Here is a 17,798-nt window from a genome sequence, read left to right on the forward strand (position 1 = left end):
TCAACATTGAAAGTAGACACATAAAAAGTTTGGTCTTAACCAGTGTCATGATCACCAGGCAGATTATTTTAAGAGGCTGGAGGTTGGCTGGAGCACCCTCTTTTCAGGAGTGGTGCTCGGAGATGGGAAGGGTGGCGGCCTTTGAGGAAGGGGCATTTAGAAGAATGGGGAGGTACAAGATGTTGTGGAGAAATGGGGTGGGTATTTGTCTTTTATGAATATGTGATTATTATTATTATATTTTTTATTTGATTTTTTTATCTGTTTATTTTTGTGTGTGTGTGTCTATATTATTTGAGACCACTGTGATGTTGTTGGGGTCAGGGTGGGATTGGGAGGGGGAGGGGTAATAGTGGGGGTTAAGATTGATTCTGTGTATATGTTTTGTTTTACTTTGTTCATATATGTGAATCAATAAAAATGGTTAATCTGAAAAAAAAAAAAATAAAAATATATATATATATATATATATATATATATATATATATATATATATATATATATATATTTTTACTTTTACTTCTTTACAGTGGGTGGCGTTCCTGTCGTTAAATTACTGGCTTTAATTTTAATTAATGTGTAATTTATTGAGAGATTACTGAATGGGACTTTGAGGACAGCGGAAGTTCACACAGCTGCAGGCGCTGCTGTCACAGACTGTCACTCAATTACTACTGCAGCATAAAACTCTTCAAAGTGAAACACTTTCTTCGCTCCGAGCAGTGAAAAAAGTATAGTTTCATCATGCAGTGCCTTCATTTAACACCAAGACAAGCTGATATTTCAAGATTAAAATCACAGCTCCAATTTAAGGCAGCAGGCTGAGGTAAATTTTGGCTCTAATCCTAACGCGGGCTTTTCTCTGTAATGAGATGGTCATTTTCAGGGTGATAATGTAACTGGGCTCTTATGACATCAGTTTTTAAGTGTACATTTTTAAATCAGTGCAGCAATATATCAGTACGCATTTACCCCGCGCCCCCGCGGGGGTACTGGCAACTATTGCAGCTACTTCAGGCGGATTAAATGTATAAATACATGTAAACATCCAAGTTAAGTGTAAATCACTGCCATTCACAGCGAGGTGCGCGGAGCGCGTGCGTGAGAGATGTGCGGGCGCGAGGCAATCGTTTGGCGAAGAGAATGGCTGTGTCCTCAATCGTTCACTCATTCACTATTTCCTATATAGTGAATGGCAGTTAGTGCACTATATCTCAGCAGTAAGTGAACGAAATGAGTGAATTCGGACGCTGACGTCGGAGCTCTGGTTCTGTCGCAGAAACAACTTAACATGAAATTTTAAAATACTTGGACCTTTCTTGTTATTAAATAATATATTAAATACAATAAATCTTCATTCTGTTTGTCATTTTTAATATATAATGTGCGTTAATATAAAGAGTAAACACATTTTATCAAATAAAGAGTACATTTTATAATGTATCTGTATGTTTTGCCTCTCTAGATGTTGTTATTTTAATCAAGTACATCAAATGTACACTCGAAATTAGAGTGCATTGTGGGTAAGAATGAGTGAACAAAAGTAGGGAATGAGTGGCTCACTCAGAATTCAGGCAATCCTACAAAATGGCAGACACCTGAAATAGTGCACTATATAGTGGATAGGGGGCGGTTTCAGACACAGCGAGTGTTTCACGACCGGGGTTGGTGCCCTACGCACTAGGCTGCGTATATGCATTTAGAGAGCGGCGGTACTACTGTACAGAACTAATGATCTAAATACTTACGACACTGAAAACTGTAACTACACTGAAATAAGAATCCACACAGGACTTTAAAAGCTATGAAATAGTGAAAGAAGGCATTAATAAAGCATGATCTTGCTTTGGTTTATATTTCAGCATTATATGTAATGTCCCTGTGGGACATTTTCAAATTTTCACTGTAAAAATTACTAGAAATATTTCCAAACCTCTCTTCTTATTGACAAATTCATCCAGATCTGACACGAGCCCTTAAAGGGATAGTTCACCCAAAAATTACAATTCTCATTATTTACTCATCCTCTTGCCACCCCAGATGTGTATGACTTTCTTTCATATGCTGAACTCAAATGAACAACTTGGCAACTTTTTAAAGCTAAACAAAATCACATAAGTCAGCATAAAAGTAATCCATAAGATTCCAGTGGTAAAATCAGTATCTTCAGAAGCGATGTGATTGGTGTGGATGAGAAACAGAGAAACAGATCACTTTCACATTCTTCTTGTTTTTGGTGATTCACATTCTTCTCTGCCTATCGCCCCCTGCTGTCTAGCAAAAAATGACAAATATTGATCTGTTTCTCACCCACACCTATCATATCACTTCTGAAGATATGGATTTAACCAGTGGAGTTTTATGAATTACTTTTATGCTGCCTTTATGTGCTTTATGTAGCATAAAAATTTTGACCTGCAGAACTGAAATATTCTTTTAAAAATCTTAATTTGTGTTCAGCAGAAGAAAGGAAGTCATACACATCTGGGATGGCATGAGGGAGTAAATGATAAGAGAATTTTCATTTTTGGGTGAACTATCCCTTTAAAGTGATAGCTCAGCCATAATTGAATATTCTGACATCATTTCCCTACCCTCATGATGTTCCAAACCAGTGTGACACTTTGTATTATGTGGAACACAAAAGATGTTAGACAGAATGTTAGGGACTGACAGTCTCACTCACCATTCACTTTCAACATACAGAGGGAAAAAAACACATTCACTGAAAGTAAAGAGTGACGCAAACATTCTGTCTACTATCTCCTTAAATAAAGAAAGTCAAACGGGTTTGGAACAACATGATGGTGAATGATGATATAATTTCCATTAATAATAATAATAATAATAATAATTCTGTAATACATGTTCAATGTGTATTATGTAATGGAATATTGGGGAGTTAACGTCTATTATGTCATTTGTGAAAGTATTGAGTTACTCACTACTTGAGTACTCTTTTAATTAGATACTTTCTTACTCTTACTCAAGTAATTATTTATGTTAGTACTTTTACTTCTACTTGAGTTTTTTTTAGTAATTGTACTTTTACTTGAGTACAGTTTTTGGCTACTGTACCCACCTCTGCCTTCACCTAACCCTGCCAATAAATCTAACCCTAAACCTAACCTAACAGCGAATGAGTCCGTCTACTGTTGATCCAGCAGATACTCCCACATCCTAACTTATGCAGTTGGTTGAGTCGATGTTGTTGTGTTGGGCTGGACAGGTCACTCAAAATTTTTATAGCATCACAGTGTTTACAGTTTTTGAGAAATTAAACCTATGAATTTGATATTTTTGTCTCTGCATACACTGCTTAGCCAAAAAGAAAGTCACCGTGGATTTAAATAAGCAGATACTTAAGAGCCTATGATTGGATCATTATTGCAGTGATTAATACATTTCAGCTGGCAACAATTCTTTTAACCCCAACTGATGGAGTGTGTAGCTTCTCATTTCTTAAACAACCATGTCAGAAGACGAAACCTGTGGTCGTGGAAAAGATGTTACTGTGTTTCAGAAGGGGCAAATTATTGGAACTGTCCAACACATTATTAAAACCTGGAAGTATAGTGGTGAACCGTCAGCTTCGCAGAAGAAATGCGGTCAGAAAAAAATCTTGAATGATCGTGATCAGAGATCACTAAAATGCTTGACGTCACATCGTAATAAATCGACAGTAGAACTCACGGCTATGTTTAATAGTGAAAGTAAGAGCATTTCCACACAAACAGTGTGACGAGAATTTACAGGATTGGGACTAAACAGCTGTGTGGCCACAAGAAAGCCACTTTTTAGTGAGGCTTATCAGAAAAAACAACTTCAATTTGCTAGGGAGCATAAAGATTAGACTGTGGAGCAATGGAAAAAAGTTTTGTGGTTATGCATAGTGCCCATTGTACAAGCCTCTGGAGGCAGTGTCGTGATCTGGGGTTGCTTCAGTTGGTCGGGTCTAGGCTCAGCATCCTTATGTGGCAATAAAATTAAGTCAGCTGACTACCTGAATGACCAGGTTATCCCAACAATGGATTTTTTTCTTCCCTGACGGCACGGGCATATTTCAGTACGCACATTCGATTGTTCATACAATCTGGTATACTCAGGCTTTCCTTTTAAGGAGGGTCAATTAATTTGGTCTGGGTTTTACTGTGATTACCTTTCTCGGAGTGATTCTGAAACCCAATCACACTGATATATGCGTACATGTTTTTGTGTTTGTACTAAACGTTGCTTGGCTCAATTTGTGTTTGGCCCTGTTTTAAGGGGTTTTCAGCCAATTATTGTGTCATTCTCTTACTAAATGTTTGAATGAAAATATAAAAATATATATATATATTTTTTTTATTTTTTTGCTGAATCTGAGTGTTTGAGGCAGGGAGACTACTTACCTTCTGTACCTGGTTGTGTTTTTTTCTTCACTACGTGCTGTGCTTATCACTATATGATTTTTAGGGACTCGAGTGTGTGTGTAAGTGTGTGTGTGTAAGTGTGTGTGTGTGATTTGTGGTGTTTTCCAGGACAGATGGTCTCTGCAATTAGTTGCTCCCTGCTGGAAAGCCTCAGCTCTGTTTAGTGTGTATTTGTGTGTGAATTTTGATTGATGTGATTCTAGATCCACCACAGAGTTTACCAGTGTTTTTACTGTTTTTAATAATTTGGTGACGAATAAGAAGAAAATATATTTTTATACTGGTATCCACATCTCTTTGCCTTTCTTTGGTGAAAATGGACCTGTGTGACCCATTTTGTGCATGGATTTAATTCCATGTTTGTGTATATTCCCTGGGTGAAATTCCCAGGGTGGCGTAGTTGGCTACATTCTAATATCTACAATTACCAAAATCCTAATTTAGGCTTCTTTGCTAAACATAACCTCTTACCACGCCCCACTCACCACAAATACAAGATCTCGGCCAAAAATTAATGCAACTCTGGATGGATATAAATGTTGTGATGTTGCATAAGGTCAATGCCACGACGAATGCGTGCCGTAATCAAAGCCAAAGGCAGTCCAACAAAATGTTAGAGTATGCAATTTATTTTATTTTTTTGGCCAGGCAGTGCACTACTCTGGGATAGGTGAAAAAGTTACACACCTTAGCTTTAAGGGTCACTTACATGTATAGATGTCATAGAGCTGTTCAGCCGTGATGTCAATTTGTTGGTAAACCCGGAAGAGAAATCGCCATGGGTTCCCTCTGGATTTTCCTTTGGATTTTTATAATGGGTGTTTTCAACTTAAAAGTTAAATAACTTGTGGTAAACATTACTTGACGATACGTGGACATTTTGTTCTACAACATACATTACACACTTTCATGCTTCAAACATAAATCCGCCGTGTGTTAAAAAAAAAAAAATCTTGTATGTAATTCAATAGGGCTTAAAAATTCACGTAATGTTGTAAAACAAAACGTCCAAGTATCATCAAGTAATGTTTACTACAAAATCCTACTTAACTTGTAAGTTAGGGTTAGGAAAATCCAGAGGGAACCCATGGCAAATTCTCTTCCAGGTTTTTGGACTACAACCTGAAGAGCTCTATTACGTTCAATAACAAAATTACAAACCCAGTGGAATTTATTTTAAAGAAAGATAGCGCAAGCACATATTTCATGCAAAACATTTCACAAAAAGAAGTTTGGTAGGTTTTTGATAGTTAAAAAAAAAAACCTACAACAGATATACTCTTCAAAAATGAAGACAAAGTATTTGGACACTTACTTATTGACAAACTGAGTGGAACATAGCAATTGTAACCGTCATGAACTACACTTGTGTAAGTTGGGAGGAACTGAGTTCATACCACCAATAAAAAAAATTATCTTTGAAACCAGCTGGTTAAAATGGATGGCAAAAGTGGTTAAGAAAAGTGAAGTTTGTTCTGGGAAGATTTATAAGAAAGTTATTATATCACAATATGTTTGCAGATTCCACTTGTTTGATGTTTTGTTATCTAATGCAATGACATTCATACATTTTTACGTGTACAGATACTTTTGCTCCACTGTAGATGAGAGGGTGTAGAAATCATTCCCAAATGACTGAAAAGAATTGTTTTTTCACCCGAGGACATGAGTGTCATTATATAGGCCTGCAATATCGGAGGCTTTCACTAGAGGGCTCAGTCCCCATCACACGTCATTAGTTCTTAGAGGTGACGTGTCTGTCTGTTTTTCATTGGGTGGACGGTCGCGTTTAGTCTTTTTCTTTCAGGTTTGAGTGAATAGAGCTGGATTCAAGTGACCAGGGATCAATATGATGCGATTTATAGCAGCTATTTTGGCTCTTTGTCTGAGCCTTTGTGCAGGTAATGTCCTATTTTCGGATATTTGATACAAAAGCAACACCGCCGTTTGTGGCAAATAGCTTTGTATTTCATGTGTTTGCTGCTGGTCGCAAGCACAATTGAATTGGTTCCGTTTTGATCATGTTTATTAATTTAAATCCCATCTTTATAGTTACTGTAAGCAGTAGTGTGTTTGAGTTTCCTTTTATTTCAATTCATTCAGCGGTACACTTCTCATACATCCATTCGTTCATTAAAAAGGCTATCGATGGCTTATCTTGTATGTTGACTGACACGGAGCTTATTATTCACAATGATTTTAGCAGTGATCAATGTTTTGTCTTTCCAGCTGAGACTTGCACAGACCCCGTCATTTCCCCGTCTTCATACACGACGACAGATGCGCTCATCTCCTCTGAGACAGTGTTCATTGTTGAGTTGAGTCTGGCGTGTGCAAACGGAGCACAGGTGAGACGTCTGACAGTTCCTTTACCAGTTACATAAATTCACCGTTTATTAGCACAGAAATATAAAGCTTCTCTTTTGTTTTTAGAGTGTTGCCCTGTATGCAGATGTCAATGGCAAACAGTTTCCTGTGACCAGAGGCCAAGATGTTGGTAAATACCAGGTAAGTTCCCTCTCCTTTTCTTAAAGTTATTTTTGAACTCTCCTAAAGAAGTCTTGCAAGACACTTCTTCACATGGAATTAACTGCAACTTCTTTTGTTTAGGTCTCGTGGAGTTTTCCTCACAAGCAGGCCAGCTCAGGCACATACCAGGTTAAATTCTTTGATGAGGAGTCTTATAGTACTCTAAGAAAGGTATGGATAATGTGTTGGAAAACAATGGAAAAGTCTGCAGCGGAGACTGTCTGTTTTGCTAATCATGCTTATTGAATGGTTTCAGGCTCAGAGAAATAACGAAGACGTTGATGCCATCAAGCCTTTGTTCACTGTCAATGTGGATCACAGGGTAAGTACACATTTCCATCTGTAATGTCAACAAAAACTTGCAAGACTAATCAGGGATGCAAACTACTTGCATGAAGTCACCTTATCTGAAGCTAATTTGCCCAAATTGTTTGGAGAAATTTTCAACATTTTTCTTATTTAAATCATTTGAAAGGGTGATTTTAAACACGTAAAAGGCTTTAAAGCTGAATTATGTAACATTTTCAGTGTTAAAATACTTCTATCCCAGTTTAACATGCAGAGACAACTATAAGTAAACCATTCATAGGTTCATTTTTTCAAACTGTTAACACTGTTTCTGTGGCACTATAAAAATTCCTATTTGTTTTTAGCGATCCGCTTAGACCCGTCCCAGTAATGTTACTCAACCAATGGCGTACACTATCTGACTGTAGATGAGGGGCATATTCAAAAGGATGTTTTGAAAACATTGGATATTTTTGCAATTCCGTTCGATGGCGCTAGTGTCGCAGAAATTACATACTTCAGTTTTTCATTAGTGCTGTTGGAAGATTAAATATTTTTTATTTTTATTATTATTTTTTTCAGTTAATCGCAATTAATCGCAGATTTTGAAAGTGTTGAAATATGACACTATATAATTCCTTTTCTGTTAAAATGCATTTATTTCCATCTTAGGAAAGAAAACAAAACAATATGTAACAATATAATGCTTTTAACATTTTCCAAACAGAGCCGTCCAATATAAATATAAATACAATATAAAGATAGAAATGCACTAAAATCGCTACAATTCAAGTAACATTAAACATTTCCCAAAGCCTAATTCAGAGTTTTACTAATTGAAAGAACTAGTAACCCCATAAGGTAAATGTTCATTGTAATGGGCATTAAATCTCTTAAACCCTCATCCTCCACAATATTAATCATCCGGTAGGCTGTGGCTATCCGCTTTGTTACAGCAATCGTGAACCCACATTAGATTTGTGTCAGAGCGTCAATTCCAGTCACTTTGAATGCCACATGGAAAGCGCTTGCAGACAAAAACATCCCATTATGGGTTTTAGTGATAGCTAAGACTCGACATGCTTCTGTGGTAATTAAAATGCACATTACGTAGGCTGAAATATACCTGATTTCCATAAGTCCCAGTGTTTTGTACATCAAATAGCGTTAAAAACTCCTTTCTCCATTTTATCACTGACAGGGAAGCGCTGTTGTGTGTGTGCAGAGTTTCTTTTATTTACTCAGATAACAACCTCCTATTGTTATCTGAGTAAATAATTCGCTCTCTTCTCTATCATAGAAGAGAGCGTAACGGCCAACAAGTGTGTTACGACCAAGGAGCTTTACAACAGTACCGCCCTTAGAATGTCTGTGGGACTGCTGCATTTATTTTATGCTAAGCTAGGTATAAAGGGCTCTGGTGTGTGTGTTGTGAAGTGTGCGTCAGTGTAATGACTCCGGGCAGACACATTACAAAGGTTCCGCCCTTCAAAGTGTTTATGCTGTATTAAAAGTAAATGGGTTAATTGCGATCAAGAAATCGCAATAATTTTAATTAATCGCATGCATTAACGCGTTAATTCTGACAGCTCTACTTTAAATGCAACAAATAGCTTTAAATACAACAAACAAATCAACAGAAATTAAACATTTGGAACACCTGCTCTGACTTTCTCACTTTTTGCATCCCTGAATTATAGAACAGTAAGGATCAGAGCCAAGAAAAAAATTCCACTTCAAAATGTATATAACTACACAACAATGTATTATTACAAAGTCAATAATTTTTTGCTTATTTTATGTTATTTCTTGCTCATCTTTTGATCCTTTTCAATGTATTTATGAATTACAGGGTGCATGGAGTGGTCCCTGGGTGTCCACAGAGGTCTTGGCTGCACTGATCGGCATTGTGGTGTACTACGTGGCCTACAGCACCAAAAGTGCCATCCAGGCTTAAAATCACTAATACCGTAGAGGAGATGAGAAGTCTATATGTATATATATGTATGTGTATATGTAACAAAAACTGTCAAGAATTTAAAACTTACGTATTTTACATCTGTGCTATTAATTTGAAACCTCAGAAGAACAAAGACTGAGATGAATTATGTGTAATTTATCATCGTGGTCCAGTTCTGTATTTTGAAATGTCAATGAAATTAATTGAATATGGGAATAAATGACTTTTTTGGAAATGTTTCAGATTTTTTTATCGTAAATTTAAAGGGATAGTTCACCCAAAAAGATTTTTAGAAGAATATCTCAGCTCTGTAAGTCCATACAATGCAAGTGAATGGTGACCAGAACTTTGAAGCTGCAAAAATCACAAAGGCAGCATAAAAGTAATCCATACTACTCCAGTGGTTATATCCATATATTCAGAAGCAGTATGATAGGTGTCCTGTTTTTGGAATATTGAGCTGTTTCTCACCTACTGTAAATTGATTGCATTGCTTCAGAAGATGTATATTAAACCACTGGAGTCATATGGATTACTTTTATGCTGCCTTTGTGATTTCTGGAGCTTCAAAGTTCTGGTCACCATTCACTTGCATTGAAAAGATCTACAGAGTTTAGATATTCTTCTAAAAATCTTTGTGTTCGGCATAAGAAGAAAGTCATACACATCTGGGATGGCATGAGGGTGAGTAAATGATGAGAGAATTCTTATTTTTGGGTGAACTATCCCTTTAAGTTTTAGTTACCACTCAACCTATCGGCATTGTGAAATTAGATCAAACAGTTTAGTTTAACTATGAATGACTGTTGTTAAATACTGATTCATAGTCCTGTTTAATCAGGGGCATAGCTAATGGGGTGAAAGGCGGTAAAACTATTTTAGGGGCTTACAGGACCAGGTGGGCCTACAACAAATATTAAACTACTTTTAATATGAAAGGGTCCAGACAAAAATACAGTCAGGACACCCAGAATTCCTTGCTATGGCCCTGTATTTAATGATATACAATAATATATATATATATATATATACACACACACAAACACTGGCGGCCAAAAGTTTGGAGTAATGTACAGATTTTGATGTCTCGGAAGGAAATTGGTACTTTAATTCACCAAAGTGGCATTCAACTGATCACAAAGTATAGTCAGGACATTACTGATGTAAAAAACAGCACCATCACTATTTGAAAAAAAGTCATTTTTGATCAAATATAAACAGGCCCCATTTCCAGCAGCCATCACTCCCAACATTTTATCCTTGAGTAATCATGCTAAATTGCTAATTTGGTACAAGAAAATCACTTGCCATTATATCAAACACAGTTGAAAGCTATTTGGTTTGTTAAATGAAGCTTAATATTGTCTTTGTGTTTGTTTTTGAGTTGCCACAGTATGCAATAGACTGACATGTCTTTAGAATCAGAATCAGCTTTATTGTCAAGTATACTTACACATACAAGGAATTTGTCTTGGTGACAGGAGCTTCCAGTGTAAAACAATACAAAAACAGCAGCAAGACAGAGACAATAATAAAAAATAGTTATACACATACGTGCATACACACACATACATACACACATACACATACGTAGTGCAATCTAATACAAATCTGTTATGTACAGTGCACATTTTTTTAAAAGTTTTTTTCTCCAGAGGAATGAAATGGCAGAAGAGGTTGGATGTGTTGGATAAATATAAAAAAGACTAAACTGTGTATTGCACATAGTTATTGCTCAATGGGGCAATTTAACTGTTGATGAGATGGATAGTCTTCATGTTGACTGCATCATCCACAGACCCGTTTGTTCGATAAGCAAATTGAAGGGGATCTAGAAATGGTCCAGTGATGTTCTTCAGGTGGGCCAACACCAGTCTCTCAAATGATTTCATCACCACAGACGTCAGGGTGACAGGTCTGTAGTCATTAAGTCTACAGACCTGTCGCCCTGGTCGTAAGGTCAATATTAGGTCAAAAATGGCAAAAAAGAAACAGCTTTCTCTAGAAACTTGTCAGTCAATCACTGTTTTGAGGAATGAAGGCTAAACAATGCTTGAATTTGCAAAGAAAAAAAAAAAAGATTTTGTACAAAGGTGTACACTACAGTCTTCAAAGACAAAGGACAACTGGCTCTAACAAGGACAGAAAGAGATGTGGAAGGCCCAGATACAACTAAACAAGAGGATATGTACATCAGAGTCTCTAGTTTGAGAAATAGATGCCTCACATGTCCTCAGCTGACAGCTTCATTGAATTCTACCCACTCAACACCAGTTTCATGTACAACAGTAAAGAGAAGACTCAGGGGTGCAGGCCTTATGGGAAGGATTGCAAAGAAAAAGCCACTTTTGAAACAAAAAGAAAAGGTTAGAGTGGGCAAAGAAACACCGATATTGGACAACAGATAATTGGAAAAGAGAGTTATGAATCTTAACACCATTGAGCTTTTGTGGGGTCAGCTAGACTGTAAGCTGTGTGAGAAGTGACCGACAAGACAGCCACATCTATGGCAAGTGCTACAGGAAGTGTGGGGTGAAATGTCACCTGAGTATCTGGACAAACTGATAACTGGAATGCCTAGGATCTGCAAAGCTGTCACTGCTGCACGTGGAGGATTTTTTGATGAGAACTCTTTGAAGTAGTTTAATTTTTTTTCAAATTATAATAGTAATTTTTCACGTTATTTATGTCCTGACTATACATTGTGATCAGTTGAATTCCACTTTGGTGAATAAAAGTACCAATTTCTTTCCATAAAAGCAAAATCTGTACATTATTCCAAACTTTTGGCCGCCAGTGTATATATATATATTTTTTGTTTGATGTGCTTTCACTCCACTATTTGCATACGTTTTTTTTTTTTTTTTTTTTTTTTTACAGATATGGATATTTTATATTTACTTAAGGCAGTTGGGGCAGTTTGGCAGTATATTTGCATTAGACCTGCCACAGGAGCTGCTGACACAGTTCTACTCAGCCGTCACTGAGTCTGTCCTGTGTACATCTATAACTGTCTGGTTTGGTTCAGCTACCAAATCAGAGAGAAGGTGTAACAGAGTTCGTACTTTCAGGGCAAAGTCAGGAGGCAGTGGAAACACTCAACGTGAGTATTTTATTACTCTTCAGCGTGGTTCACAAAACTCAAACAAAAGGGCACTCAGTGGCCAAGTAATCACACACAAACGAGACAATAATTCTTGTCACACACACAGGAACAGTCTCTCTCTGGTCTCTCTCTTTTTCCCGACTGATGCGCTTGTCAGCCTTTTCAGGTCTCCCTCCGGCATCACTATAATGAGAGACAGGTGTTAATGATAATGACAGCCCAGGTGACAAGTCTTACCGCTCTCCTTCTCCAGCAGACAGACGCACATCCATGCCCCCCCATTTCTGGAGCAAAATTCAGCCACAGCCATCTCGGTCTGTGGATCACCTCGAATTTAAACGGCTGAAGTGCCAGGTACCACTGGGTGATCCGCACGTTGGTATCTTACATGTGGAGGAGCCATTGGAGTGGGATGTGATCTCAGCAGAGGGTGAAGGCCCACCATAGCAGGTAGTAGTAGAGGGTTAGGACAGCCCACTTAATCGCAAGACACTCCTTCTCGATGTTACTGTACTTTGTCTCCCTCAAGGAGAACTTATGAACAGTACCGGCCGTTCCTCCCCTCCCAACTCCTGCGAGAGAACCACCCCCAGCCCCCTGTCGGATGCATCCATCTGCAAAATAAAGGGGAGAGAGAAGTTAAGAGTATGTAAAAGCGGCCCCCCACAAAGCACAGACTTTACTTTTAGGAAAGCCTGTTGGAACGACTCCATCCACTGGACTGGATCGGGGGCCCCCTTTCTTGCAAGATCAGTCAACAGGCTGGTGACGTCAGAGTAACTAGGCACAAACCTTCGGTAGTAGCCAGCCAGCCCCAGAAACTGTCTTACCTCCTTTTTGGTCTTGGGCCTCGGGCAGGTCACGATCGCTGCGGTTTTGTTAACCTGGGGTCACACCTGCCCGTGACCCAAGTGGAACACCGGACCGAACTTACATCCCCCAGTTGTGCACTTCTTAGGGTTGGCCGTGAGTCCCGTCTATCGCAGCAATCTCAGGACAGATCTCAGATGTTGCATGTGCCACCACCAGTCAGTACTATAAATAATAATATCATCTAAATATGCAGCGCCATATGCTGTATGTGGTCTGAGAATTTTGTCCATGAGATGCTGAAACGTGGCCGGGGCCCTGATCAAACTGAACAGAAGAGTCACAAATTGGTGTAAGCCGAACAGTGTGGAAAAATCAGTTTTTTCTCGGGAGACTGGAGTTAAAGGGATCTGCCAATAACCCTTTGTTAAGTCCAGTGTCGATAAAATTGAGCTGCGCCCAACCGATCTAGCAACTCGTCAATCCGAGGCATTGGGTACTTGTCAAATTTGGACACTGCATTCACTTTGCGATAGTCTACACAGAACCGGACCTTCCGTCACTCTTGACAGAATCACCAGGCTAGCCCAATCGCTGTGCGATTCTTCCATTACGCCCATCTCAAGCATTACCTCTAATTCTTCCTGAACAACCCTTTTCTTGTGTTCAGGAAGGTGATAGTGGCGGCTACGAACCACCACCACCGGGGTGGTCTCGATATGGTGTTCTATGAGGTTCGTGCAACCGGGGAGAGGCAAGAACATATCCGCGAATTCCGCTTCCAACTTGGCCAAGTCTGTGAGCTGCAACGTTGAGAGGTGGTCTCCACACGGGACCGGGGAGAATGAATTTGGTTTGAGAGTCACCTCCGGCCCGAACTCCACCCTCTCCGGAACTACCGTCGCCAAGGCCACAGGGACCACCTCCCTCCATGATTTTAGGAGGTTGAGGTGGTAAATTTGATGTGCCCCGTCCCTGTCCGTTCGCCTAACCTCATAATTGAGATCTCCGATTTGCCGTGTGACCTCAAAGGGCCCTTGCCACTTGGCGAGTAATTTAGAGCTTGTGGTGGGCAGTAATACAAGCACTTTATCTCCCGGTGCGAAATCCCATAGTTGAGTACCCCTGTCATACAGTCGGCTTTGACGTTCCTGAGCTTGGAGCAAATTCTCCTGTGTTAAATGACCCAAAGTGTGGAGCTTTGCTCTAAGATCAAGAACGTACTGAATTTCATTTTTACTGTTTGAAGGTCCCTCCTCCCAAGCTTTCCACATCACGTCAAGCACGCCGCGCGGCCAACACCCATACAGCAGCTTGAATGGGGAAAACCATTTGGAGGCTTGTGGGACCTCTTGCACTGCAAATAACAGGGGTTCGAGCCACATCCCAATTTCTAGCGTCCTTGTGTACGAACTTACCAATCATATTTTTTAAGGTTTTATTAAATCATTACACCAACCCATCTGTTTGTGGGTGGTAAATACTGGTGCGAGTCGATTTAATACCTAACAATTTGTACATTTCACGTAGTGTTCGTGACATAAATGTAGTGCCTTGATCAGTGAGGATTTCTTTTGGAATCCATACTCGGGAGATTATACTAAAGAGTGCCTCCGCAACACTACGTGCTGAAATGTTGGGCAGGGGCACTGCTTCCGGATTTCACATTGCATAATCCACCAGAACTAATACTAAGCAATGCCCACATGCGGTCCATTCTAATGGCCCAACGAGGTATATGGCAGTTCTTTCGAAGGGGACCTCGATCAGCGGTAGAGGGCACAATGGCACTTTTGGGGTGGCTGGTGGATTCACCAACTGACATTCACGGCACGCCGCACACCACTTGCGAACGTGTCCGTGAATGCCCAACCAAAATAAAACGGGCCATTATTCAGTTAAGCATTTTCTCATTACCTAAATGGCTAGCCATTGGATTATGGTGAGCCACCTGGAAGAGGGTTTCCTGACGGCTCTTCAGCACTAATAATTGGGTTATTTTATTTTGAATGTTCTGCATCACTCAGTACAACTGATCTTTAATAATTGAAAAATATGGGTATGTGAGTGCAACGTCAGGCTGGAGCTTTTGACCAACGATGACTCTCACTTGGTCAAACACGTGTTTGAGGGACTCGTCACATAACTGCTCTAGAGGGAAATCCCCCTCAGGGAAACCCCTGAGGACAGGAATTCCCTCTCTTGCATCATCTTGACACGGAGCAGACATAGACGGCCCTGGCACCGCCTCCCCAGCCATAGCATCGCACGTCACACACCGAGACAACATTTTACAGGACACATCCACACATATTTCCGTTAATAAATTCCTAAAATCAGGCCAATTTGTTCCCAAAATCAGTGGATGGGTGTGATGGGAATTAACTGCAGCCTCTACTCTATGCTTTTTCCACCTAAATAGCATCTCAATGGTAACCACTGGATACCTGTGAATATCCCCATGCACACACTGCACACTCACCCATTTATTCGTACCCAATGCCCCGCCTTGCACCAAGCGTGAGTGGATAGAGGTTTGGGTACAACCCGAATCCACCAAAGCTTGATATGTATCCCCTTTTAAACTCACCAGTATCCGATACATCCCTGCCCGATCGGGGGCGGCCTACAGAGCATCAGGGATCTGGATCAGCATCCCCACCTCCATCACTGGACATGGATCCTGGCAGTGCCCGGCTTCCCCGCAGCTCACACAGACCGGCCCAGGTTTCACTACTGTGCCCAGGGGGCAGTCTCGACAACCTGGGGGGGAGAGTGGAGGAAGACAGGGGAAGGGTGAGACACAGACAAGGGGAAGGGTTTGGGCAGGGCTCCTCCCCACTTCCGGGGGGGTTGAGAGGTAGGAGAGAAAGAAAGAGAAGAGAGAGAAGAAGAAGCCTCTGGTTCGCTACCTCCTGGAAACGCCACCATGTAGTCTTCTATCAGATTGAAGGCCTCTTCCAGCAATGCCAGGCGGTGGCACTGGACCCACTCGGTCATCCCCCAACAGAGTTGAGAGATGAACTGCTCCATTGTCACCAGGTCGCCAATATCCACTGCGCCGCGGGTTCCCTCAGCCAGCAGCCATCTTCAACAGGCATCCCGGCTCTGATGCGTGAAAGCAAATGACTGGCCGTGCTTCCCAAACTTCATGGTCCTGAAGTGCTTGTGGTTCTGCTCAGGACTACAGCCAACACATTACATGATTATCTTCTTCAGGTCTCTGTAGTTGAGGAGACTGGTGGCAGGAAGTTGCTGGGCCCCTAGCTGTGCTAGCAAAGGTAACAGGCAGGCCTATTGGTCGGTGTGGAGATGGCCACCCTCGGCCGACTTTTCAAATTAGTCGAGGCAGGCCTCGGGATCATCGCGTGGCCCCATTTTGATGAGGGTAAAAGGGATTGTGGGCTATGGGGTCGCAGCTGCAGCCCTCTCTCTGCCGATCAGGCTCCGGAATGTCTGCCGATCCTCCACTTAGGCCTGAAGCAGGAAATGGAAACACTGTTCCTGCTCCAGGCTTAAATCCATGAGGGCTTGATGTTGGTTCTGCTGGATGCTGGCGAGGGAATTGATTACTTCATCCAGAGTTGAAGGGTCCATGATGACGTTATCCTCCAAATACCGGGTTACGGCACCAGTGTAACAGAGTTCGTATTTGCAGGAAAAATGGAGGAGTCAAGAGGCAGCGGAAACAGTCAACGTGAATATTTTATTACTCTTCAGCGTCGTTCACAAAACTCAAACAAAAGGGCATTCAGTGGCCAAGTAATCACACACAAACGAGACAATTATTCTTGTTGCGCACACATAGGAACAGTCTTTCTCTAGTCTCTCTCTCTCTTTCCCGACTGATGCGCTTGTCAGCCTTTTCAGGTCTCCCTCTGCCATCACTATAACATGAGACAGGTGTTAATCATAATGACAGCCCAGGTGATGAGACAGGTAGAATGACTCTGGACCCCACAAACCCTGCCCACTCCCTCTTTGAACTGTTACCCTCTGGCCGGCGCTACGAGCACTGAGCACCAGGACATCCAGGCACAAGAACCGTTTTTACCCTCAGGCCATTTTCCTCATGAACAATTTAACTGCCTCAGGACTCCCCATAGTGCAATAATGTAAATACGTATCTCATGTACATATGTAAATTCACATATTTAATTCAATAACTGTACATACCCCCACCTTGCACATATATTACAACTTGCACATGTACAAACGCCATTCTGTTATATGTACTATTATTTGTATGTCTATTTATACTCTTACCTTGTTTTATATTCTGTGTCTCACTGTAATGTTCTGTGTGCACTTGTTTCTCCTATCACCCAAAAAAAAAAAAAAAAAAAAAAAAAAAAATCCCTTGTGTACGTGAGAACACAACGCAATAAAGCTCATTCTGATTCTGATCTGAGGTGTCTTAATGCAGATCCATAATGGGCGGAGCTCATGATAGCAGACGAGTCGAAGTTTACTTTTAAGGGAGGGTGGGGAAGGCGTGAGTAGTCAAGTGCAAAATATGTTCGATCGTTAAATTTGAAGCAAGAGTCTTTTAATTATATTAATAGTGTCAAATTTTGGATGCACACTGTCCGTAATATGTCAGCTGCGAATTCCCGAAAATCACGCCCTAAAATAACACACAACTCCCCTCTAAAGAGTAAAATGGTTGAGTCTGCTCGCGCGCCTCCTCCAT

The 17,798-nt window shown here is 40.5% G+C and overlaps 1 protein-coding gene across 1 annotated transcript; it reads left to right on the forward strand.

Moving 5' to 3' along the window:
• The first annotated feature begins 6,145 nt into the window (after positions 1 to 6,145).
• LOC127420017 (translocon-associated protein subunit delta-like) lies at positions 6,146 to 9,424 on the forward strand. The gene is made up of 6 exons (XM_051661919.1): positions 6,146 to 6,313; positions 6,642 to 6,760; positions 6,846 to 6,920; positions 7,023 to 7,112; positions 7,198 to 7,263; positions 9,082 to 9,424. The coding sequence occupies exons 1-6, from the start codon at positions 6,262 to 6,264 to the stop codon at positions 9,184 to 9,186; spliced, it is 507 nt and encodes a 168-aa protein (XP_051517879.1). The 5' UTR covers positions 6,146 to 6,261; the 3' UTR covers positions 9,187 to 9,424.
• The last annotated feature ends 8,374 nt before the right edge of the window (positions 9,425 to 17,798 follow it).

The sequence above is a fragment of the Myxocyprinus asiaticus genome, chromosome 29 (genome assembly GCF_019703515.2).
Source record: "Myxocyprinus asiaticus isolate MX2 ecotype Aquarium Trade chromosome 29, UBuf_Myxa_2, whole genome shotgun sequence".
NCBI lineage: Eukaryota > Metazoa > Chordata > Actinopteri > Cypriniformes > Catostomidae > Myxocyprinus > Myxocyprinus asiaticus.

What these genes read in the sequence shown, in the direction of transcription:
- LOC127420017 (XM_051661919.1), top strand. Translation starts at nt 6,262, where the DNA reads ATGATGCGATTTATAGCAGCTATTTTGGCTCTTTGTCTGAGCCTTTGT. An exon ending in AAGATGTTGGTAAATACCAG is followed by an intron (nt 6,921 to 7,022) that starts GTAAGTTCCCTC and finishes TCTTTTGTTTAG; the next exon opens with GTCTCGTGGAGTTTTCCTCA. An exon ending in CTGTCAATGTGGATCACAGG is followed by an intron (nt 7,264 to 9,081) that starts GTAAGTACACAT and finishes TATGAATTACAG; the next exon opens with GGTGCATGGAGTGGTCCCTG.